At 42.5% G+C, this 24,271-nt stretch overlaps 1 protein-coding gene and 1 pseudogene across 1 annotated transcript; one reads left to right on the top strand and one right to left on the bottom strand.

Moving 5' to 3' along the window:
• Positions 1-969: 969 nt before the first annotated feature.
• On the bottom strand, positions 970-24,068 carry LOC132591667 (uncharacterized). Its single transcript, XM_088664290.1, has 3 exons — positions 24,006-24,068; positions 3,028-5,413; positions 970-2,359 (listed from the first exon to the last, which is right to left on the bottom strand). The coding sequence occupies exons 2-3, from the start codon at positions 5,309-5,311 to the stop codon at positions 1,407-1,409; spliced, it is 3,237 nt and encodes a 1,078-aa protein (XP_088520416.1). The 5' UTR covers positions 5,312-5,413; positions 24,006-24,068; the 3' UTR covers positions 970-1,406.
• Positions 7,040-7,953, top strand: LOC148687243 (small ribosomal subunit protein uS5 pseudogene; annotated as a pseudogene).
• Positions 24,069-24,271: the final 203 nt, after the last annotated feature.

The raw sequence follows: 24,271 nt of genomic DNA, 5'->3' as shown, positions 1-24,271 counted from the left end.
GTACTCCACTGGGAGCCAGTGCAGCTGGTAAAGCACTGGATGAATGTGATCCCGCGGCCGGGACCCCGTAAGGAGCCTCGCCGCGGCATTCTGCACCCGCTGGAGTTTCTGGGTCAGTTTCAAGGGCAGCCCCGCATAGAGAGAGTTACAATAATCAAGCCTAGAGGTGACCATCTCATGGATCACTTTGGCCAGATCAGGGCGAGAGAGGTAGGGGACCAACTGCTTAATGCGGCGGAGATGGAAAAATGCCACCTTGGGTGTGGTTGCAACCTGTGCCTCCATGGAAAGGGAGGCATCCAAGGTTACACCCAAGCTCTTGACAGAAGGGGCTGACACTAATTGAGCCCCAGCGAAAGATGGAAGTTGGCCCCCCCGCCCCATGTCATCCCGACCCAGCCAGAGGACCTCTGTCTTCGAAGGATTTAGCTTCAGCCAATTCCCACGTAGCCATCCAGCCACAGCTTCCAAGCACTTGGTCAGTGTGTCCGGGGCTGAGGCAGGATGTGGCCATCCATCAACAGATAAATCTGGGTGTCAGCAGCATATTGATGACAACCCAGCCCAAAACTCTGGACAATCTGGGCGAGGGGGCGCATGGAGATATTAAAAAGATGTCTGTGGAGTTGTTAACTATCAATATTTCCGTTTTGTTTTGGGGCACCTGCCTCTTCGGGGGGGGGGGAAGTGGAGGGAGGCTTTCCACCCTCTGGGCCCAGAGGGGGCTCCTGCTTTGGGGCAGCTGGTGGATTTGGAGGAAGTTGACCCTTAGCACTCTCGCTTTGGGACCTGCCTGAACCTCCTTCCACCTTATACTCATCCATATTGTTTCTCCCGTGTCATTTTGGGGACAGCATCCTACACACACTTGTGTCACCTTTGAGATGCTCTGGTACGGCCCCTTCTTCCCTGTGCCCCCTTCCCTCCTCATGCAAGACATGCAGCTAGGAACAGAGCCTTTCCTGCTTATGCCACTAAACACCCCTTTTATTTCTCCTGCCACCAAATACATCTAAACACAATATCTAGCAATACATGAAATATTATATTATGCTAACTATTGTGAAATGTTACCTTCATTACTTTAAAGACATGTCTAGACAATGTTACATACAAACAACAGAAGCTCACATACGCTGCATGCCTTTAAGATGCATTTCCTGTCAATTCGGAGAGAAACATGTTCTATACTCTAAATCGTTCCACCCCATGGAAGTCGGTAGATGTTTTGGAAAAGCATTCTATAATAACCAAAGTAGATTCCACATTCCTTCTGTTGAACCATTTCTCTTCTTTGAAGTAATTGATGGCCTGTAGTTTCCACTCTTATAGCTCTGGCCCATGGGAGTCTCTAAGACTTGGTGGTTTGTAAGACTTCCACCACAACTCAACCTCTATCCTCTTCCCTAGCACTTACCGGTATATGGTTTTTCCCCCTTATGAGTTTGGTGGTGTTTTGTAAGAAGTCCACTCTGACTGAAGCTCTTTCCACACTCCATGCATTTAAATGGTTTCTCACCAGTGTGAGTCCGTTGATGGGTTCTAAGGCCCCCACTGTGACTGTAGCTCTTTCCGCACTCCATACATTTAAATGGTTTCTCACCAGTGTGAGTCTGTTGATGTCTTCTAAGGTTTCCAATAATAGTGAAGCTCTTTCCACATTCCATGCATTTAAATGGTTTCTCCCCTGTGTGAGTCCGTTGATGTAGTCTTAGTGTTCCACTATAAGTGAAGCTCTTTCCACACTCCATGCATTCAAATGGTTTATCCCTTGTGTGAGTCCGTTGATGAATTCTAAGGTGTCCATTCTGACTGAAGCTTGTCCCACACTCCATGCATTTAAAGGATTTCTCTCCTGTGTGAGTCCGTTGATGAATTCTAAGGCTTCCATTTGTAGTTAAGCTCTTTCCACACTCCATGCATTTAAATAGTTTCTCACCAGTGTGAGTCCGTTGATGAATTCTAAGGTCTCCACTCTGACTGAAGCTCTTTCCACACTCCATGCATTTAAATAGTTTCTCACCAGTGTGAGTCCGTTGATGAATTCTTAATGTTCCACTGTGACTGAAGCTCTTTCCACACTCCATGCATTTAAATGGTTTCTCACCAGTGTGAGTCCGTTGATGAATTCTAAGTGATCCACTATCAGTGAAGCTCTTCCCACACTCCATGCATTTAAATGGTTTCTCCCCTGTGTGAGTCCGTTGATGTCTTCTTAGTGTTCCACTCTGACTGAAACTCTTTCCACACTCCATGCATTCAAATGGTTTCTCTCCTGTGTGACTCTGTTGATGAATTCTAAGGTGTCCTTTCTGACTGAAGCTCTTTCCACACTCCATGCATTTAAACGGTTTCTCTCCTGTGTGAGTCAGTTGATGAATCATAAGTACTTGATTAGAAGTGAAGCCCTTTCCACACTCCATACATTCAAATGGTTTCTCTCCTGTGTGAGTCCATTGATGTTTTCTAAGTGTTCCACTGTCAGTGAAGCTCTTTCCACATTCCATGCATTTAAATGGTATCTCACCAGTGTGAGTCCGTTGATGAATTCTAAGGTCTCCACTCTGACTGAAGCTCTTTCCACACTCCATGCATTTAAATGGTTTCCCCCCACTGTGTGCCCGTTGGTGTCTTCTAAGGTTTCCAACAATAGTGAAGCTCTTTCCGCACTCCATTCATTTAAATGGTTTCTCACCAGTGTGAGTCTGTTGATGTCTTCTAAGGTTTCCAATAATAGTGAAGCTGTTTCCACATTCCATGCATTTAAATGGTTTCTCCCCTGTGTGAGTCCGTTGATGTAGTCTTAGTGTTCCACTATAAGAGAAGCTCTTTCCACACTCCATGCATTCAAATGGTTTCTCTCCTGTGTGACTCCGTTGATGAATTCTAAGGTGTCCACTCTGACTCTCTTTCCACACTCTATACATTTAAATGGTTTCTCCCTTGTGTGAGTCCGTTGATGAATTATAAGGTGTCCATTCTGACTGAAGCTTGTCCCACACTCCATGCATTTAAATGGTTTCTCACCAGTGTGAGTCCGTTGATGAATTCTAAGGTCTCCACTCTGACTGAAGCTCTTTCCACACTCCATGCATTTAAATGGTTTCTCACCAGTGTGAGTCCGTTGATGAATTCTAAGTGATCCACTATCAGTGAAGCTCTTCCCACACTCCATGCATTTAAATGGTTTCTCCCCTGTGTGAGTCCGTTGATGTCTTCTTAGTGTTCCACTCTGACTGAAACTCTTTCCACACTCCATGCATTCAAATGGTTTCTCTCCTGTGTGACTCTGTTGATGAATTCTAAGGTGTCCTTTCTGACTGAAGCTCTTTCCACACTCCATGCATTTAAACGGTTTCTCTCCTGTGTGAGTCCGTTGATGAATCATAAGTACTTGATTAGAAGTGAAGCCCTTTCCACACTCCATACATTCAAATGGTTTCTCTCCTGTGTGAGTCCGTTGATGAATTATAAGGTGTCCATTCTGACTGAAGCTTGTCCCACACTCCATGCATTTAAATGGTTTCTCACCAGTGTGAGTCCGTTGATGAATTCTAAGGTCTCCACTCTGACTGAAGCTCTTTCCACACTCCATGCATTTAAATGGTTTCTCACCAGTGTGAGTCCGTTGATGAATTCTAAGTGATCCACTATCAGTGAAGCTCTTCCCACACTCCATGCATTTAAATGGTTTCTCCCCTGTGTGAGTCCGTTGATGTTTTCTTAGTGTTCCACTCTGACTGAAACTCTTTCCACACTCCATGCATTCAAATGGTTTCTCTCCTGTGTGACTCTGTTGATGAATTCTAAGGTGTCCTTTCTGACTGAAGCTCTTTCCACACTCCATGCATTTAAACGGTTTCTCTCCTGTGTGAGTCCGTTGATGAATCATAAGTACTTGATTAGAAGTGAAGCCCTTTCCACACTCCATACATTCAAATGGTTTCTCTCCTGTGTGAGTCCATTGATGTTTTCTAAGTGTTCCACTGTCAGTGAAGCTCTTGCCACATTCCATGCATTTGAATGGTTTTTCACCAGTGTGAGTCCGTTGATGAATTCTAAGGTCTCCACTCTGACTGAAGCTCTTTCCACACTCCATGCATTTAAATGGTTTCTCACCAGTGTGAGTCCGTTGATGAATTCTAAGTGATCCACTATCAGTGAAGCTCTTCCCACACTCCATGCATTTAAATGGTTTCTCCCCTGTGTGAGTCCGTTGATGTCTTCTTAGTGTTCCACTCTGACTGAAACTCTTTCCACACTCCATGCATTCAAATGGTTTCTCTCCTGTGTGACTCTGTTGATGAATTCTAAGGTGTCCTTTCTGACTGAAGCTCTTTCCACACTCCATGCATTTAAATAGTTTCTCACCAGTGTGAGTCCGTTGATGAATTCTTAATGTTCCACTGTGACTGAAGCTCTTTCCACACTCCATGCATTTAAATGGTTTCTCACCAGTGTGAGTCCGTTGATGAATTCTAAGTGATCCACTATCAGTGAAGCTCTTCCCACACTCCATGCATTTAAATGGTTTCTCCCCTGTGTGAGTCCGTTGATGTCTTCTTAGTGTTCCACTCTGACTGAAACTCTTTCCACACTCCATGCATTCAAATGGTTTCTCTCCTGTGTGACTCTGTTGATGAATTCTAAGGTGTCCTTTCTGACTGAAGCTCTTTCCACACTCCATGCATTTAAACGGTTTCTCTCCTGTGTGAGTCCGTTGATGAATCATAAGTACTTGATTAGAAGTGAAGCCCTTTCCACACTCCATACATTCAAATGGTTTCTCTCCTGTGTGAGTCCATTGATGTTTTCTAAGTGTTCCACTGTCAGTGAAGCTCTTTCCACATTCCATGCATTTAAATGGTTTTTCACCAGTGTGAGTCCGTTGATGAATTCTAAGGTCTCCACTCTGACTGAAGCTCTTTCCACACTCCATGCATTTAAATGGTTTCTCACAAGTGTGAGTCCGTTGATGAATTCTAAGGTCTCCACTCTGACTGAAGCTCTTTCCACACTCCATGCATTTAAATGGTTTCTCACCAGTGTGAGTCCGTTGATGAATTCTAAGGTTTCCACTCTTCGTGAAACTCTTTCCACACTCCATGCATTTAAATGGTTTCTCCCCTGTATGAGACCGTTGATGGTATCTAAGGTGTCCACTCTGACTGAAGGTCTTTCCACACTCCATACATTCAAATGGTTTGCCCCCTGTGTGAATCTGCTGATGTTTTCTTAGTGTTCCACTGTCATTGAAGCTCTTCCCATACTCCATACTTTCAAATTTTTTCTCTTTCCACACTCCATGCATTTAAATGGTTTCTTCGTTATTCACATTGAACATGGCCCCCAGAATTCTGACTGCCTTTGTCTTCTTTGGAGGGCGAAGGGGGGAGGAAATCCCATTTTTTATCTACAAAGAGAAGAAAGGAATATTATACACATCAATCAACACCTGCTCTTATTTTAACATCTTGTGCAATCTCTCCTCTTTTCCACATGGTCCAGATTTTTAAGAAAGGCAAATGAAATCATATTAAATAATTGTAATGCATCATCAGCCTTTCATATCCCTTAATCAGCGTTAATGAAACAGCATTATCTCAGAAGACGCTTGAACAGTGGGGTTTACTTTTTATAAAAAGTGGTTTCTCACAGGAAAGGCAGCTGCTCTATGTCCACGAACCTGCCCACTATTCATCAGGGTCCTAAGTTAAATGAATACAATTTTGTGCACTGGAAGCAACATTTAATAGCGCTTCTAGATGCAAGAGAAATCTTGGAAGCTACAGTGGTACGTCAGGTTCCGAACCTAATCACCTGGACAGTCCCTTTGGCCTCAGGAGGTGCATGTTAACCATTTTGGGAGACCCATATATAAGTCCAGTGAGAAGACTTGTTGGTTGTGGTCGGCTGAAGGAGTGCTCAGGTAGGAGAATGTTCTTGGGGTTGGACCTCCATCTCTCAGCCTTGCATTGCATGGAGAGAGCTGGAGATGCAGAAGGAAAGGCGTTTACCATAATTCGTTCCGGAGTTCTGTTGTTAACCTGAGACCGTTCTTAACCTGAGGTACCACTTTGGCTAATGGGGGCCTCCTGCTGCTGCATGATTTCTGTTCCCATCCTGAGGTAAATTGCTTAACCTGAGGTACGACCTCCGGGTTAACGGAGTCTGTAACCCGAAGTGTTTGTAACCCAAGGTGTTTGTAACCCGAGGTACCACTGTATTGAAAATCGTAAGCCAACTGACTCAAGTGAAGAGGGTTTAGCCAAGATCATGTTAGTATTTTCATCCCTCCTTTTCTGTCAATATCCTGACTCAGTGGAGCGAGAAGGGGGAGGAGCCTTCCTTGGTAACTGTTCTTCCTAACTGTCAATTCTGGAGTGTGTGTTCTGAGGTAAAGATGCGTTCTTATTACTGTTAAACTCACACAGTCTGTGTATTATAGCTATATTTGTTTAGATTATTAAAATAAAAGAATGACTTCAAAATCTCTGAAGCTGAATTTCATCTGTTTATTGGTGCTCACAGCTAGCAGTTGTGAGTCTGGATATATGGTTTAAGATCCATCAGATCAGAGCATGGATGCTGAAGAATAGTAAAGCCAGAATCATCATTTTAGACGGGCTCCATGATGAGCAGTTATCCATGATTGATTGCAGGAGATGATGCGTCTCAAATCTTAAAAGATTTAGAGCACATGTATGGAGACACTAATTATGCGTCTAAACAGATTGCAAAGGCCAGAGACACACCCAGGAAAATTGTGTGCTTTAATTGTAACAAAGAAGGCCACAGTGCAAGGAAGTGTAAGGCTCCAAAGGCAAAGAAACCCCTTCCTTATAAACAAGGTAAGGAAAAGAAGGGGAGATCTGAATGCACTTTGCTACTATAAGAAAAGAATTTGACTGTTCATAATCGTGAAAATCAATGTAATAAGTGATTTGAAATTCAGGAGTTTCCAGCCATTTCTCATATAAAAGGGAATATTTTAATGACATTAACTATATTGCAGAATGCTTCTAGTCGAGAACACCAAATGGCGGACGACGCCGGTGCTGCGGGGGGGGGGGGCAGGAGGAGCTGGAGCAGCTGCAGGTGGGGGAGCTGCTGCCAGGGGAGGCTTCTGAGGAGGCTTTGGCAGTGGAGGCCGAGGGCGTGGGAGAGGCCGTGGCAGGGGACGTGGCCAAGGGCATGGAGCTCGGGGCAAAGCTGAAGACAAAGAATGGATTCCAGTCACCAAACTTGGTCGCCTAGTAAAGGACATGAAAATCAAGTCTCTGGAGGAGATTTACCTTTTCTCCCTTCTAATCAAGGAGTCTGAAATCATTGACTTTTTCCTGGGCTCATCCCTGAAGGATGAGGTTTTGAAGATCATGCCAGTTCAGAAACAAACCCGGGCTGGTCAGCACACCAGGTTCAAGGCCTTTGTGGTGATTGGTCATGTTGGTCTTGGGGTCAAGTGCTCCAAGGAAGTTGCCACTGCCACCCGTGGGGCCATCATTCTTGCAAAGCTGTCCATTGTGCTACTGGGAGAGGCTACTGGGGAAACAAGATCGGCAAGCCGCATACTGTACCTTGCAAGGTAACAGGTCGGTGTGGCTCCGTACTTGTACATCTCATCCCTGCGCCACGTGGTACTGGAATTGTGTCTGCCCCAGTTCCCAAGAAATTGCTGATGATGGCTGGTATTGACGACTGTCACACATCAGCGAGGGGCTGCACTGCTACCTTGGGCAACTTTGCCAAGGCCACCTTTGATGCAATCTCAAAGACCTATAGTTACCTTACCCCTGATCTGTGGAAAGAGACTGTGTTGACCAAGTCACCATATCAGGAGTTCACTGATCATCTTGCAAAGACTCATGCCACCAGAGTGTCTGTGCAGAGGACCCAAGCAGCTGCTGTGGCAACTACCTAAAAAAAGATGTACTTCAAAATAAAGTGACCAAGAGTGATTTAAAAACAAACAAAAACAACCTATATTGCAGAATCTCACATTGAAATTGCAGGTGGCAATGGTGTTGAAGCTAAAGATGCATGTTCTGCGAATTTAAAATTTAATGTGAACAACGAAGCTCTGGATACTACTGTGGAGACAGTTTTGTATATTCCACAACTCAGTTGTAAGATGCTTAGTGTGTCCAGTTTGGACAGCAAAGGTTTCCAGATAACGTTTGGAAATGGGAAATGTAATTTGACTAAGAATGGTGAGGTGTATGTTCAAGCCATGAGAACATATGAGAAATATCTTAAATATAATTGACTTTTTAGACGTTAAAATTAACAAACAAGCAGCCTTAATTTTTATCGATGCCGAGAAGGCTTTGGACAACGTCTCATGGTGTTTTATGAAAAAGAATCTGGAGGCAATGGGGATGGGAAAGATATTTATGAACTGTGTGGGAGCAATATATAGAGAACAGCAGGCGAAAATCATCATAAATAATGACCTGACAGAGCCATTCAGAATCTCGAAAGGCACGAGGCAGAAAATCATAAGCTACTGGATTTGGAGGGATTCGAGAATAAATTTGGCTGGCACGCCTATTTGGAAGATGGGAAAATCAAAGTACATAAAGGATTCAACACACATATTATTAAGAAATCATTATTAAAGGTGTGGGAGAAACATAGACGACTCTTGGAACCCCAAACCCCAAAATGGTTATCACCAGTAGAAATAAGAACAATAAAGAAATTAAATTTGGATGGAAAGTGGGGGGAATATAAAGATTTAATTGAAGAAAATCAGGGGGAATTTAAAGTTTAAAAATTTGAAGTTATTAAAAAACATGTAAAGGGATGGCTCCAATATCACCAAATCTGTAGTAGATTTAATGAAGATGGGGGGGGGGAGGATTTAGAGAGGAACCATCCTTATTAGATATAAATTTATTACAAAATAATCAGAAAATTATCTCTTAAATGTATAATACACTTTTGGAATGAGAAGTAAATGATGAAATGGTAAAGGAAACAATGATGATGATGATGATGATAATTTATTATTTATACCCCGCCCATCTGGCCAGGTTCCATGGGCAATGGACTTGGGAAAATCTATTCATATGGAAAAATGGGAAAGATTATGGGAAACAACTTGGAGGTTTACAGCGTCTGAAGGTATTTGAGAAAACATGATCAAGATGTCATGATCAACATGATCAAGATTTACAAATGGTATTTGATGTCGGTGAAGATCAACAAAATGTATAAGACCAAGGACATGTCATAAGGAAGTGGGATCCTTCACTCATATTTGGTGGCATTGTGAAAAAATAAAACCATTCTGGAACAAAATATTATAAGAATTGAAAAAATTTTTTTAAAAATTTTAATGTTATATTTAAAAAAAATTTTTTTCAATTCTTATAATATTTTGTTCCAGAATGGTTTTATTTTTTCACAATGCCACCAAATATGAGTGAAGGATCCCACTTCCTTATGACATGTCCTTGGTCTTATACATTTTGTTGATCTTCACCGACAGATCTTCACCCAGTCTTTTCTACTGGGAATGGTAGGAGAAGATATAAGTAAACGACTTCCGGTCAAGGCGCGCTGGTGTCGAGACGCGTCCGGAGGAGTCTCGCAACTGGAGAACCTCCCGGCGGCCAAGAGCAAAGCGTGAGGGGGGGTAGCGTCAAATTCCCCCCCCCTCGGTTTGAGCGATAGCATGGGGCTATCGCGGAGGGGGGAAAAAAAGCGGCGCGAGAGGCTGAACTCCACCCTCCCGGCACCGCAGTTTGGTGGAAGGGGGGGGAGGAAAGCGGAGCGCAAAACTCACAAGCGGCTCTGTGGCAAGACGCTTTTTTTTGAGGTCTCAACCAGCAAGTGCTGAGGCACTTCGACCGAAGAAGTAGTTTGAGAAAGTCCGCTAAGCCCGCTAACGGGGTGAGAATACGACAGAGGCGGGAGAGGTGAAATAAGAGAGAGGCGGTAAGCAGAAAGAAAGGTCGGAGGGTTGCCGTGCGGTACTGAGAAAGAATACTTGTAAAGGAGAGACTTTGTACAGACTTTTATAAACATTTAATTAAGGGGAAGCATTCACCAGGCTGTTGCCAAGCAGAGGAAATTTTAGCGAAGCCCAAAACAAGCCGGTGCCGGCACAAGATTGTGGAGGCAGCAGGCGAGTGGAGGCGCGATTGAAAGCAAGGCAAGTTTGGCGTGTGGGAGGAGGAGACTATTTTATTTTATTTCCCTGACTTTGGAGCGGAGCCTGTAAAAAATGGAGGAATAATTTCAGCAGACTCATCCTGTTTGTGAACTTCCCCCTTCTCCAAGGAAGTGAGCAGCGACGACATACCCACCTCTGCCATTAAGAAGGAAGTGAGGAGCTGGAATAAGAGGTTGAGAGCGACATCTAGAGGAGGGGAGGAACCCTCACTTCCAAAAACTGTGCTTTAAAGCCGGGGAATTTTACTCTCTGCCCAGTGACTGGAAACTAATGTTATTTTAAGCCCTTTAGGGGGGAACTCCCAGCAAGAGAGAATACGTCAGAGCATCCACGAGAACAGGAGGTCACCAGTCTAGCAAGATGAACAAAAATAAAGCCCAGACAACGACAGCAGCAAGCCAAGCGAGGAGACAATCATCATCTCCTGACAATATCGCCTTAGCAGACATTAAAGAACTTATTTCGGAGATGAACAAATCCCTGTGCGATAAATTAGACGCCGTTGAGTCCAAAATGGAATCTGTCGAATCCAAATTAGAACAGAACTCCAAAATGATTACAGACATGTCTGGACAAATTGCGGAGTTAAGCACCAAAAATAAAGAGCTGGATAAAGCTGTAAATGAAACAAATCTGAGAGTAAACAAACAGGAGGAGGCTATCAAGAAAGTGGTGCAGGAGACCAAAGAATTGAGAAGGCTGCAAAATAAGGAGGAGGATGACCAAAGGAATTGGAGAAAAAGATGTGAAGAACTAGAGGACCAGATAGCACTAATTGAGATGAGGCAAAGGGCTCTGATTCTCCGAATGAGAGGCGTCCCAGAGGTCCAAAATGAGCAGATTGAAGAAAGGCTGGTGAAGGAACTGGCTGCGTGGCTTAAAGTAAAAGAAGAGGACTTATGGATGGATGTGGACAAAATCTACAGAGTGAGGATGGATAAAAAGAAAAAATTGACGGGAGACTGCATGGTCCACATGAACTCATCATTACTGAAAGACAAGATTCTACAAAAGAAGAAGAAAGAGGAACTTGTGATAGATGGGAAAGTAATAGCTATCTACAGGAGGGCTTTAAACTGACTTATGTGGGGGAGGGAGACAGTGGTCCTGAAGGTAGGAGTCTATCAAATGCTGAAGATGATCATCCAAATGTCAAGGACCAAATGGAGCAAGCAGCATGCAGACCTAGTGGTGGGACGAAAATATCCTTAAATAAGAGACATGGGGGAATGATCAACGGTCTTCAATGTCTGTATACTAATGCACAGAGCATGGGAAATAAACAAGATGAACTTGAGCTCTTGGTACAGCAAACTAAATATGACATAATAGGCATCACTGAAACCTGGTGGGATGAGTCTCATGACTGGAATGTAGTAATAGAGGGATACAATCTATTTAAGAGAAATAGACCAAACAGGAAAGGAGGAGGAGTAGCTTTATATGTTAGGGATATGTATACCTGTGAAGAGATCCAGGATTTAAAACTTCAAAGCCAAATTGAGAGTATCTGGGTCAAAATTAAGGGAGAGAAAAACAACAGTGATCTCATTGTGGGAGTTTACTATAGATCCCCAAGCCAAACTGAGGACACAGATGATGCCTTCCTGGAACAGATGGCCAAGCATTCCAAAGGAAGTGAGATAGTAGTAATGGGGGATTTCAACTATCCTGATATTTGTTGGATGTCAAACTCAGCCAAGAGCATAAGGTCGAACAGATTCCTCACTGGCCTTGCAGACAACTTCATTGTCCAGAAAGTGGGAGAAGCAACAAGAGGATCAGCCATTTTAGATCTGGTCCTAACCAATAGTGATGACTTGGTTGGTGGGGTAGAAGTGGCAGGATCATTAGGTGGGAGTGACCATGCTCTTCTGGAGTTTATTATCCAGCGGAAAGGAGCAACCAAGCATACTAAGGTCCAAATTCTAGACTTTAAGAAAGCCGACTTCAGAAAACTTAGGGAAACGCTGGGTGAAATCCCATGGACAGTAATACTAAAAGGGAAGGGAGTTCATGATGGTTGGGAGTTTGTTAAAAGGGAGATATTAAAAGCACAACTTCAGGCAATACCAATGAGACGGAAACATGGAAGGTGCCTAAAGAAGCCAGGCTGGCTATCTAAAGAACTCTTGACTGAGTTAAGATTTAAAAGGGATATGTACAAAAAATGGAAAAGGGGGGAAATCTCCAGAGAGGAATTCAAACATATAGCCAGCACGTGTAGAAACAAAGTCAGAAAAGCTAAAGCACAGAATGAACTCAGGCTCGCCAGAGAGGTTAAAAGCAACAAAAAGGGCTTTTATGGGTATGTCCGTAGCAAAAGGAAAAACAAGGAAACAGTGGGGTCACTCAGAGGAGAACATGGTGAAATGCAAACAGGGGACAGAGAAAGGGCAGAACTCCTCAATGCCTTCTTTGCCTCAGTCTTCTCCAAGAAAGAAAACAACGCCCGACCTGAAGAATATGGAGCAGATGATTCAGCAGGGGAAACACAGCCCAGAATAAGTAAGGAGGTAGTACAAGAATACTTGGCTAGTTTAGATGTATTCAAGTCTCCAGGGCCAGATGAACTACATCCAAGAGTATTAAAAGAACTGGCAGAGGTGATTTCAGAACCACTGGCAATAATCTTTGAAAATTCCTGGAGAACAGGCGAAGTTCCAGCAGACTGGAGGAGGGCAAATGTTGTCCCTATTTTCAAAAAGGGGAAAAGAGAGGACCCAAACAATTACCGCCCAGTCAGCCTGACATCAATACCAGGAAAGATTCTAGAGCAGATCATTAAGCAAACAGTCTGTGAGCACCTAGAAAGAAACTCTGTGATCACTAAAAGTCAGCATGGGTTCCTGAAAAATAAGTCATGTCAGACTAATCTGATCTCATTTTTTGACAGAATTACAAGCCTGGTAGATGAAGGTAACGCTGTGGATGTAGCCTATCTTGATTTCAGCAAGGCCTTTGACAAGGTGCCCCATGATATTCTTGTAAAGAAGCTGGTAAAATGTGGGCTAGACAATGCTACCATTCAGTGGATTTGTAGCTGGATTACTGACCGAACCCAAAGGGTGCTCATCAATGGCTCCTCCTCATCCTGGAGAGTAGTGACTAGTGGGGTGCCACAGGGTTCTGTCTTGGGCCCAGTCTTGTTCAACATCTTTATCAATGACTTGGATGATGGGCTTGAGGGAATCCTGAGCAAGTTTGCAGATGACACCAAGTTGGGAGGGGTGGCTAACACCCCAGAGGACAGGATCACACTTCAGAATGACCTTAACAGATTAGACAACTGGGCCAAAGCAAACAAGATGAATTTTAACAAGGAGAAATGTAAAGTACTACACTTGGGCAAAAAAAATGAAAGGCACAAATACAGGATGGGAGACACCTGGCTTGAGAGCAGTACATGTGAAAAGGATCTAGGAGTTTTGGTTGACCACAAACTTGACATGAGTCAGCAGTGTGATGCAGCAGCTAAAAAAGCCAATGCAATTCTGGGCTGCATCAATAGGAGTATAGCATCTAGATCAAGGGAAGTAATAGTACCACTGTATTCTGCTCTGGTCAGACCTCACCTGGAGTATTGTGTCCAGTTCTGGGCACCACAGTTCAAGAAGGATACTGATAAGCTGGAACGTGTCCAGAAGAGGGCAACCAAAATGGTCAAAGGCCTGGAAACGATGCCTTATGAGGAACGGCTTAGGGAGCTGGGTATGTTTAGCCTGGAGAAGAGAAGGTTAAGGGGTGATATGATAACCATGTTCAAATATATAAAAGGATGTCATATAAAGGAGGGAGAAAGGTTGTTTTCTGCTGCTCCAGAGAAGCGGACACGGAGCAACGGATTCAAACTACAAGAAAGAAAATTCCACCTGAACATTAGGAAGAACTTCCTGACAGTGAGAGCTGTTCGGCAGTGGAATTTGCTGCCAAGGAGTGTGGTGGAGTCTCCTTCTTTGGAGGTCTTTAAGCAGAGGCTTGACAGCCATCTGTCAGGAATGCTTTGATGGTGTTTCCTGCTTGGCAGGGGGTTGGACTGGATGGCCCTTGTGGTCTCTTCCAACTCTATGATTCTATGATTCTATGATTCTATGATTCTATACAAAGAAATCCCGAAAAGATTTAGATTAAAAAGACAAAATTATAAAAGTTTAACAGATGCTTTGAGGAGGAGGGGTATTTGGTATACCTGGGAGTACCCTGAGGGTGTAACCTTTTTTATAAGGAAAGAAGGAAGACAATAAAATCAGCTGAGGCGGCGGAGAGGTATAGTAGAAGGCTTAAGAACGAAATAGGAGGGGAGGAGGGTGAGAGCAATACTGAAGAAGGGCAAATAGAACAATAGAAGAGGGAGGGGGCAAGAATTCGGTTGTATACCCCCCCTTATGTTTTGAGTCTGTGAAGCTTTTCTTTTTCGTTTTTTTTGGTTTTGCTGTTTAAGCTCTACCCTAGACATCGGTAGACATTTAAAGGGGTGGTCTTGGTTCAGAAATTATCAGAAGAACTCGGCGATATAATTTAACGTTATAATAAGTCTCTTTGCTATTTTTATCCTTGCCTATTTCTGACTAAGTGTAAAGAGTAAATATCTTTTTCCTTTGGTTTTGGTTAGTTTGAAATATTAAAGTGTGATATTAAAGTGATGAATTTAAAGGTGATCTCATGGAATGTGAACGGGCTGAACAATAAATTGAAGAGGAATAAGGTAGAACACATTCTAAAAAAAGGTATTTGGGATGTGATCTGCCTTCAAGAGACGCATGTAGCTAGTAGACATAAGAGAGTTCTAGACAATAAAAGGTTGGGAGAGGTACACACAGCGTTGGATGAGAAAAAGAAGAGGGGGGTAGCCACTTATGTAAGGAGAAATATTAAGTCAGAGAAGATCCTCCAGGATGAAGAAGGAAGAATGGTAGGTACAAGGTAACGTGATAGTGATTAACATCTATGCACCTAACGGTTGCAAATCAGGATTTTATAAAAAGTTGAAAGACCAAATGGGCAAGTTAATAGAAGGGGAGGAAATTATATTAACGGGGGACTTTAATGGGGTCTGGAATGCGAAACTGGATAGAACGAATAAAGAGAGAAAGAGTAATGGAGAGTTACCAAGAGACTTTAGGGATTTAATAGATGAATTTGAGCTAAAGGATAGCTGGAGAATAAGTAATCCTAAGGAAAAGAAATTCACTCATTACTCAGGTCTTCAAAAGTCAGCAGCCAGACTGGATATGATGTGGCTATCAACAAATCTGATGCTAAAATTAACAAAGAGTGAAATCTTACCAAAATCAATTAGCGACCATAACCCAGTGATGGTAAGTCTGAAAGAGAAAGAAAGAAGAAAGGGTAGGTGGCGAATGGATGAAGGGCTACTAAATGATGAGGTGTTCGTCGCAAAGGTGAAAAAATTATTGACGGAATTTTTCCAAATAAATATGAGGGAGGACATGGATATTACAACAGTTTGGGAGGCGAGTAAAGCTTTTGTGAGGGGCTTGTATATTCAACAGAAAAGTAGAATTAACAGAGAGAGAAGGGAAAAAATTAAAAATATAGAAAAGGAAATAGAAGAAAAAGAGAAAGAATTGGGGGAAAACCCAAAGGAGACGAAAATAGCAAATCAGATTCAAATTTTACAGAATAGTCTGTCAATGGTGATTGGGAATGAAATTGAAAAGAAGATAAAGTGGGCAAAGCAAAGACAGTTTGAATTAGGAGGGAAAGCCGGACGCCTTTTGTCATGGCAATTGAGGAAAAAACAGGAAAACAGTCTAATCACAAATATTAGGGAGGGGGAGAAAAATTGGACAAAAGGGGAAGATATTCAAAAATGTTTTTGGAAATATTATAAAAATCTATATAAAGAGGAAGATATAAATGAGAGAAAATTAAAAAATTATTTTAGAAATTTAAATTTGACCAAATTAAAAGATGAAGAGAAAAAAGAGTTAAGTAACCCAATATTAAAGGAAGAAATATCTGGCGTAATTAGTAAATTAAAACAAGGAAAGTCTCCCGGGATGGATGGATTAGCAGGTCAACATTATAAAAATTTTAAGGACGAAATAATTGAGATATATCAAAAACTCGCTAATGAAATTTTGGAAAAAGGAATATTTCCTAAATCCTGGCAACAAGCATTCATTGTATTAATCCCAAAAGATAATAATAAGAAAGAAGAAGTTGGAAATTATAGACCCATATCCCTCTTGAATTCGGATTACAAAATTTTTGCGTTGATTCTGGCAGATAGACTAAAGAAAGTATTGAATAGGATATTGGGTGTCGAACAGCAAGGTTTTTTGCCCAAACGAAAAATGTGTAATAACATGAGAATACTTTTGGATGCGATCGAGTTTTTGGATTGGAATCCGAGTAAAAAAGTTGCTTTTATTTTCCTTGACGCTGAGAAAGCGTTTGATAATCTGATCTGGAAATTTATGGAAAAAAAATGGAGGAGATTGGGATAGAGGGGAATTATTTAAGGGCAATAAATGCGATATACAAGGAGCAATCAGCAAGATTAATAATAAACGGCGAAGTCACAGAAGAATTTGAAATCAAAAAAGGAACGAGGCAGGGATGCCCTTTGTCCCCCCTCCTTTTTATTTTATCAATAGAGTGCCTGATAGGAGAAATTAAAGATGATAGAAATATTAGAGGATTAAAGGCTAGGAAGAGTGAAATCAAACTTAAGGCCTTTGCGGACGATATTTTGATAATATTGGAGGAACCAGTAGATTCCGTGGGAAGGCTGAAATCAAAACTAGAAAGTTATGGAGAGATAGCAGGATTTAGGGTTAATAAAGGGAAAACAAAAATGATTGTTAAAAACATGAGGGAAAATGAAGCGAAGAAATTAGAATCGGCCACGGGTTGGGAGGTGGTAAAAAAGGTAAAGTATTTGGGAATAATAGTGACAAAAAATAATGTAAATTTATATCAGGATAATTATGGAAGGATGTGGAAGGAAATTAGAAGGGATTTAGAGAAATGGGATAATTTACATCTATCAATAACGGGAAGAATATCGACTATAAAAATGATGATATTGCCAAAAATTCTATTCTTGTTTCAGATGTTACCGATTATTGGGAAAAACGAGATTTTTGTTAATTGGAGACGAGACTTAAGTAGATTTATATGGGGTAAAAAGAAACCTAGAATCCAATTTAAAATCCTAACAGATAGCAAAGAGAGAGGAGGTTGGGGTGTACCGGATTTAAAACTGTACTACGCCGCAGCAAATCTGTGCTGGCTAAAAGAATGGATTATATTAGAGAATAGAGAAGTATTAGATTTAGAAGGTTTCAGGAACTCTCTTGGCTGGCATGCGTATCTCTTACAAGAAAATGAAAAGATCCATAATGAATTTTCAGATCATGTGATTAAAAATTCAATATTTAGAGTATGGTTGGAGTATAGGAAATTATTAGAACCGAAGACACCGTGGTGGGCATCGCCCCTCGAGATGACGGCCCGGGGGGGGGGGAGGAAATAAAGATAGATGGTTAACATATCAAGACCTGATAAAAGTGATAGGCAATCAATATATCTTGAAATCATATGAGGAAATTAAGAATCACTGTGCAAGCTGGCTGCAGTACAATCAAATTCAAAGTCTGTTTATGAAACATAAGGGAATTGGCTTCCAAGAAAAAAGATCAAAATTACAAGAGATGTTAATTGAAGGTGGGGGAAGACAATTGGCAGCATTATATAAATTCCTGTTGGAATGGAATCTAAAAGATGAGATAGTCAAAGTTGTGATGGTAAAGTGGGCACAGGATTTTGACAGGGTTATTGATTGTACACAGTGGGAGAAATTATGGACAGAAAGTATAAGATTTACAGCCTGCACAGCGATAAAGGAAAATATCCTGAAGATGGTATATAGGTGGCACCTAACGCCAGAAAAATTAGTAAAGATTTATTAAAAAGGCTCAGATAAGTGCTGGAAGTGCCATGTGCAAGTAGGATCGTACATGCACTGCTGGTGGCAGTGCAAAAAAATTCAAGGGTTCTGGAATATGATTTATGAGAAGCTAAAGAGGATGCTAAAGTGCACATTTGGAAAGACCCCAGAGCTGTTCCTGTTAAGCATGATACCCGAGGGTATACCCAGTGACAGGAAGAACATCTTACTGTACGCGGTGGTAGCAGCAAGGATTCTTATAGCACAGAGATGGAAAGGGGAAGAGATACCGACATTATGGGATTGGCAAAGTAAATTAATAGAGTATATGAATTTAGCAAAGATGACAGCTTACATAAGAAACACCCCAAATCAAAAAATCCAAAGGGAATGGAAATTACTAGAGGAATATCTAACAAAGGAAGGTTTAAAATCGGAGTTGGTGATTTGCTTAAATTAAAATCTGTACAAATAGACAACACATTTCAGGTTAAAGTAGGTAAATCTACCCGGAAGTGGCCGGGGGCGAAAGTTGGAGTAAAACAAGTAAAGAAAAGATTACAACACAAGGTATCAGTACGCAGACAATTGGAAGTATTTCGGTTTTTGTTTCGTCCTTTTTTTTTTCCTGACTTTCTGGTTTTCGTATCACCCTCTGTGTTTTTTGGGGGGGGTTGTTTTCTTTTCCGCATTATGCTTGATGTGTAATGCGCGAGTTATTTGGGAATCAGTTAGCTTTTTGAGTTAGTATATATATGCATGTAGGTACATATATATATATATATACACATTATTTCTGGTTATTATGTTTGGTTATTATGATTTTTGTATGTCTGGTTTGGTCTATGTTTGAATTTGAGTTTTGGTTCATGTATATTGTTTATAGATTATTTGGTTTTTTTTCCTCAGTTTCTTTTTGTGTTTTCTGTATGTTTTTTGTATTATGTAAATTTTAAGAATTTGAAATAAAGTATTTTTAAAATTTTTAAAAAATATATATATTAGAAGAATTGAAAAAAATTTTTAAAATATAACATTAAAAAGCCCCGGAGTCTTTTCTACTGGGAATGGTAGGAGAAGATATAAGTAAACAAGATGAAAAGTTCTTCCTTTATGCTGTAGCAGCGGCGAGAATTTTAATTGCTAAAAATTGGAAAAAGGAGGAAACTCCTACTATTAGAGAATTGCAAGAAAAAGTACTAAGCTATATTGAATTGGCCAAATTAACAAATTCAATTAGAGGGGGAAGCATTCAAAAATTCAAAAACAATTGGGAAAAATTTGGAGACTATCTAACAAAGCTTGGATTTACTTCCAATGTTCTGTAAAGATCCCAAGATGAAAAATAAAAGAAAGCATTACAATAGTGAGTTAAAATTAACCTGGGAGGAGGACAGGGGGAGTTAAATATAAGTAGGAATTATTTGGAATTAGTAGAAGTTACTATATAACTTATACTTAAGGTATTTGAGTTAGGTAATTGATTTAAATTTTTGTTAGTAACCAGGTGGCGCTGTGGTTAAACCACTGAGCCTAGGGCTTGCTGATCAGAAGGTCGGTGGTTCGAATCCCTGTGACGGGGTGAGCTCCTGTTGCTTGGTCCCAGCTCCTGCCAACCTAGCAGTTCGAAAGCACGTCAGAATGCAAGTAGATAAATAGGAACCGCTACAGCGGGAAGGTAAACAGCGTTTCTGTGCGCTGCTCTGGTTCGCCAGAAGCGGCTTTGTCATGCTGGCCACATGACCTGGAAGCTGTACGCCGGCTCCCTTGGCCAATAATGCGAGATGAGCGCGCAACCCCAGAGTCGGTCACGACTGGACCTAATGGTCAGGGGTCCCTTTACCTTTACCTTTAATTGATTTAAATTTTTGTTAGTAATGTATAATTAGTTTTGATTACAGATTTTTATTGTATGTATGTATTTCAGTTGTATGGTTTTAATTGATATTTCAATAAAGATTTTTAGATTAAAAAAAAAGAATTTCGAAAGGCACGAGGCAGGGTTGCCCGTTTTTGCCCTTATTGTTTATACTTACATTGGAAGTATTCTTACAGAAAAAAAGGAAAACAGAAAGCATAATAGGAGTAAGACATGGAATGAGAGAATATAAACTAAAGGCATTCGCTGATGACATAGTCCTAACGCTACAAGATCCGCAAACATCAGCGACAGGCCTTGAAAATACCAGTAATTGAGGAGTATGGGGCACTAGCGGGATTAAAATTGAACAGAAACAAGACAAAAATGATGGTGAAAAATCTGAACTTAGAACAAACAGACCAGTTACAATCAAAAATAGGAATAACAGCGGTTAAGAAAGTAAAATATTTAGGTATCTGGTTATCACCAAAAAACTCAAACCTGTACAAAGACAATTACATAACAGCATGGAAGGAAGTGAAATTCAATCTGGAAACATGGAGCAAGCTTAACTTATCTTGGTGGGGCAGAATGGCTGCTATAAAGATGTCAATATTACCCAAGCTTCTTTTCTTATTCCAAACAATCCCAATTATCACAGGCAAAACACAATTTAAAGAGTGGCAAAAGGTAATTTCACATTTTATATGGCAGGGTAAAAAGCCCAGGATAAAGTTTAAAATTCTAACTGACAAAAAAGAAAGGGGTGGCTTCTCCCTCCTTGACCTTGAACTGTATTATGAATCAGCATGTATAATATGGATAAGGGATTGGTTAAAATTGGAAAATTTAGAATTATTAGACCTTGAAGGTTTACAAAATCGATACGGTTGGCATGCGTACCTGTAGTACGATAAGGTACAAGTTCATAAGGTTTTTTTAAAACACACCATGAAGAAGCCATTATTGGAAGTTTGGCTGACATACAGGGAATGGTTTGAAAGGAAGTCTCCAGGATGGTTATCACCTCAAGAGGCCTTATCGGTAAAGAAACTTAACATGAAGGGAAACTGGCTGACTTACAGAGATACAGTGGAACCTCTACTTACGAATTCAATCCGTTCTGAATGCACATTTGGAAGTAGAAACATTCGTAAGTCAAAACGATGTTTCCCATAGGAATGCATTGGGAATGGATTAATTCATAGAATCATAGAGTTGGAAGAGACCACAAGGGCCTTCCAGTCCAACCCCCTGCCAAGTAGGAAACACCATCAAAGCATTCTTGACACATGGCTGTCAGGCCTCTGCTTAAAGACCTCCGAAGAAGGAGACTCCACCACACTCCTTGGTAGCAAATTCCACTGCCGAACAGCTCTTACTGTCAGGAAGTTCCTCCTAATGCACAGAAGATTTATGCATTGTATCAGAATAAGACGTGGACCCTTACTGACCTACCTCCTGGTAAGAAGGCCTTATTAAAAAAGGGGCAGAAGAGGAAGGGCAGCGCAAGGCTTTTCTCAACCCTATGGCTTGGGTACAAGCAAGGCCATGCCGACAAGGGCCTGTACAACAAGTCAAGTGATGGACCATTTATTTTTCATACATTTTAGCTTTTGCTGATGACTCGATTCTTGCCACAGCAAATGACAGACAGACACTATGCACAGGTTGTGAAACACCTAAGCAAAGAGGTTGCAGTCAAGGAACTGGGGAAGATCCAGAACTACCTCAGAATCCAAGTTGAAAGAGAAGAAGATGGGTCATTTCTTCTAAATCAACGGCAAAGGATTCATGCCCTGATCCAGAATTTGCAAATGCAAGATGCACTCCCAAGTTGCAACGCCCATGGCTACTGACTTCTTAAAGAATCAGCAGGATTTGAAACCATTACCTGACAACATAGAATCCAGGCCAGCAATTGGTAGACTTTTGTATCTTGGTACCACTTGCAAACCTGATTTAGCTAATGCTGTGGGAATTCTTAGTAGGAAGTTTTCCTTGAATAGGACTGATGGGCATGAAAAGGGGGGTACGGTGTTTGAAGGGCACAATGAATTGTAAATGGAGGTTGCCAGCTGTTAGTAATCCTGAAAAGTTTGGGGATATTGATGCAGATTGGGCCGGTTACCACTGACTACAAATCCACACAAAATAAATAAAAAATCCTTCAGTAGCACCTTAAAGACCAACTAGGTTTTTATTTTGGTATGAGCTTTCGTGTGCATGCACACTTCGTCAGATACACTGAAACGGAAGTAACCAGACCCTTATGTATATTCAGAGGGTGGGGAAGTGGGGGGAATGGGTGATGGGCTGATAGGAGTGGTAAACCTGTTCGTGACTGTTAACGACTGCAATTGCTCTTGTGGGGGGGGGTGGAATACACAGGTGGATATGTATTTATGTTTGGGGAGGGATTCAATAAATAAATAACAATTGTAATGATAAATACACAGGCTGTTGGGGGGGGAGAATCCCACCCATTTCCATAACAATCTTCCCAATCCCTTAAATCCCAGATTTAAGAGATCTGAAATAGTGGCAGTAATGGAAACCGGTTGGAATGGAGAGAAGGAGTTGGGCACAGGTATCTCTGGGTAGGAACCCTTTAGATGCTTCTCCAGAGAAACACAGGCATGTGGGTGAGACTGTAGTTGCCAAGACAGAAGCCTCAAAGGGCGGAAATCATAAAGTGGGCTTCCTCCCTTTCCTCTTTCTCCCCATGGTTGGACTCCCTATAACAGCCCCCAGCGCCCCATGCAGGAGCTGACCTGGGACTTCTGGCAGGGCAAGGACTGAGCTTGAAGGGAGGAGAGGGTGGGTGGATCAGGCCTCCTGTTCAGGGATCTCTCCCTGGTCGACTCAAAGTCATGGCAGATTCCTGGGCAGGAGGGAGAAGTCAAGGCAAGCAGCCCCCAAGTCTCTCTCTCTTTCTCCAAGATGGCTTCCATTCCTCCCCCAGGGATGCTTTCCCCCCTCCCTCCCTCAGCCCCCCAACTTCCTCTGCCCTCCACCCTCCCATTCTCCCCTTCGCCCAGAGGTTTCCCTGGCCGGCTCCCCCTTCGCCCTGCCCACCAAATCTCTCCCAATCTATCCCATCTCTCCATGGACTCCCTCTCTATAGGCCAGGCATGTACAAAGTGCCTTTTCGAATCTCTCTGCTTATTCACTCCGAGTTCTAAAAAAGGTCAATAATTCTGGGGTAAAATTGTAAAAAATGGTCAACAACTTTGGTCTGCCCTCAGGCATCTTCACTTCATTTAATCTGGCCCTCTTTGACAAAAGTTTGGGGGGCCCTGCTCTGGACAAGAGGGACCCTCCAAGCCTTGCCCCAGAGATGCTTGCCAGGGAGAACCCAGAACACGCAGAGGGGCGCGGAATGGAGGCCTCGCTTCAAGTCCCAGCCCTGCTTGGGGATGGGGGTCCTCGCGGGGGGGGGGCTGGGGAGCTGAGCATCTCTTGACAGCTGAGCACCTCCTTGCGCTGCAAAGGAGACCTTGCAATGCAAACCCTGCCGGTGCTCCCTCTGCAGAAAGGCCCCCCCTGCACCCCCATAGGAAAAGGCATTAAGGCTGATTTCTTTTGGGGGGAGGGGCTGTGCAATGGGAACCCTGAGAATGGAGATTCCCCGATCTGCAGCCGGATTGCATGGATCGGGGCCTGTGCAGATAGCGCCCAGGAAGTGAGTTGTTCTTGGGGGGGGGGTCTCTGCCCCCTTTCCTCCCAACCCCCTGCAGCTCTACCTTTTTGTCCTCCATGCTCCCCCCCCCTGCTCGCTCTTCTCTTCCCATTTCCTTTCCCTCTGGGGGAGGGGCTCCTTTATCCCAGCAGCGCCTGAATCAACCCCTCCCCCGCTCGCCTGAACTACAGAAAGAAGGGGGAGGGGGGAGCGGGAACTCCCTTACTTTCCTTTCATCCCCCCCCCCCTCGCCCCAAATCCTGCCCTCCCTTCCCAGCTGCCCTGTTTGCAGATTCACGGGGAGCAAAAGCGCGTCTTTATCTCTCTCCCGCGCCCCCACAATATATATAGTTATATTTTGCACCTCTTTTTCCTCCTCCTCTGCCGACCTGCTGCTCTTCCGGGAATGTGAATGGCGGCCCCTCCCCCTCCCCTCTTGGCTCCCCCCTCCCAACCTCCCTGCCTCTCTAGGAAGCGGAGCTCACTGACCCTTGGGGAGGAATGAGTGACTCCCCCCTCCCTCCCAGAAGACACAAATTCTCCTCCTTCCAAACAAGCTCTGAATATCCGGTTTTTTCCTAATAATCTCCCAGGTCAGGTTCCACCCTCGGAGGGGGCAGGGAAAGAGAC

Source organism: Zootoca vivipara, chromosome 2 (genome assembly GCF_965207765.1).
Source record: "Zootoca vivipara chromosome 2, rZooViv2.hap1.1, whole genome shotgun sequence".
NCBI classification, from domain to species: domain Eukaryota; kingdom Metazoa; phylum Chordata; class Lepidosauria; order Squamata; family Lacertidae; genus Zootoca; species Zootoca vivipara.
Note: the sequence above shows the minus strand (reverse complement) of the source record. Positions and strands in the feature narration are given on the sequence as shown.

What these genes read in the sequence shown, in the direction of transcription:
- LOC132591667 (XM_088664290.1), bottom strand. Translation starts at nt 5,311, where the DNA reads ATGCATGGAGTGTGGAAAGAGAAAAAATTTGAAAGTATGGAGTATGGG. An exon ending in TCATCAACGGACTCACACTG is followed by an intron (nt 2,360 to 3,027) that starts GTGAGAAACCAT and finishes TGACTCACACAG; the next exon opens with GAGAGAAACCGTTTAAATGC.